This window comes from Myotis davidii, unplaced genomic scaffold, assembly GCF_000327345.1.
Source record: "Myotis davidii unplaced genomic scaffold, ASM32734v1 scaffold58, whole genome shotgun sequence".
Classification (NCBI taxonomy): domain Eukaryota; kingdom Metazoa; phylum Chordata; class Mammalia; order Chiroptera; family Vespertilionidae; genus Myotis; species Myotis davidii.
The window spans coordinates 150,795-152,368 of record NW_006289754.1 but is presented as its reverse complement, the minus strand read 5'-3'; the positions used below and the strand labels follow the sequence as shown (position 1 = coordinate 152,368).

Sequence of the window (1,574 nt, the reverse complement as noted above, 5' to 3'; positions counted from 1 at the left end):
TTCTGTAGCTCAGGCCCCTCTCTTTCAGTCCCTGTTGGTGCCATAACTAAGTTACGAAGTAGATCCAACCTTCTGGAAACCTGTTGGCAAAGAATCCTGCTCACATCCAGAGTTGGCTGCTCTGCTGAGGCCAGGCGGGGGAGGCCTCACCTTAGGTTTGCTGCCGTTGAGCAAATGTTTGAGCCCTGCTCTCTGACCTGCAAACTAGAGGCATTCATTGCAGATTATCCAGACCACTCCCGTGGCCATCCCTCAGCACGAGCTGGGCACACCACTGTCTCAGACACAGGGAGACCTGTGTCCTGGCCCTGCCCTTCTTTGAGTGACAGGACCAGAAAACTTGTGAGCCCTATTTTTATTTTTACTTTATGGATGAGAAAACTGAGATGGCCTTAATAGAGCAAGTTATTTCTCACAGAGCTGTTGAAAGAAGATTGTAGAGATTATAACGTATTTCTCACATTCGAATGAAACAAAATCAGCAAGACTCGCTTCTCAGGTCACGTGTCTGCATGTCATTCATTACATTTGGGTCTGAAACTTCCCACCCAATTGAAAGATTTTTCAGCCTCTGGAAAAATGGGTGGAGTGGCTGTATACTCTCCTACCTCACAGGGTTGTTGTGAGGATCTCAGATCCATCCCATACTTGTGTTCCTTTCTCAGGGACGAGGAAGGCAAGTTGAGAATATTGCCCATGTTACCTTCCTGTCACATTCTCGGCCAGCATCTGACAGCAGGGCCTCTCTCTCAGGGCCTCTCCTCACAGTTCTCCCCATATCAGGTGAATGTTCTGTCTGTGCCACAAACCTTCCTCTCAGTCGAATAAGCATCACAGCTTTGCTTGTTGATGCCGGGGAATGGCACCTCCCTGCCAGCCCCTCTTCCCTGTACTACGGGAAGGTCCATGTGGCCGAGCTATGGCTCCTTGACCCAAGGCTTACCCCTCCTTTATTAGGAGCAAGTCTTGGAGCTTCCAGCGGCCAGAACCAGTCTCCCTGGAACTGAAGACAGATTGTCGGGTGCCGGGCCTGAGAGAGATCCTGAAGACGTATGCAGGTAATAAGTGCTGGTGGAGGTTGTGATGGGCAGTGGGAGGGGCCCGCCCAGAAAAATAAAACCATTCAGTGTCCTCTGGATGCCTCAACTAGCCCCACTCCCACGCATCACTGAGAAACCCCTGGCTGTATTTATCAGGGAGACCTCGCCCATGGCCCCTCACTCTGTTCCAGCATTGCCAACCAGGATCTTTTTCCCTAGCTGATGTGCGCCTTGATCCAGACACTGCTTATTCCCGCCTCATCGTGTCTGAAGACAGAAAGTGTGTGCGCTATGGAGACACCAACCAGAAACTGCCCGACAATCCTGAGAGATTCTACCGCTATAACATCGTCCTGGGCAGCCAGTACATCTCCTCAGGCCGGCACTACTGGGAGGTGGAGGTGGGAGACAGGTCTGAATGGGGCCTGGGAGTGTGTAAGGAAGATGTCGACCGGAAGGAGGTGGTCTATTTATCCCCCAACTATGGCTTCTGGGTGATAAGGCTGAGGAAGGGCAATGAGAAAGGGGGAGGCA

General features: G+C 51.6%; 1 protein-coding gene across 1 annotated transcript in view; it reads left to right on the top strand.

Annotated features, from left to right (window-relative positions):
• LOC102764725 (E3 ubiquitin-protein ligase TRIM68) overlaps positions 1-1,574 on the top strand; it is a 12,168-nt gene that overhangs the window by 8,333 nt on the left and 2,261 nt on the right. The window contains exons 6-8 of the mRNA XM_006762359.2: positions 666-676; positions 938-1,058; positions 1,260-1,571. Of these exons, the coding sequence (XP_006762422.1) occupies positions 666-676; positions 938-1,058; positions 1,260-1,571 (444 nt within the window). The remainder of the gene's footprint in view (positions 1-665; positions 677-937; positions 1,059-1,259; positions 1,572-1,574) is intronic.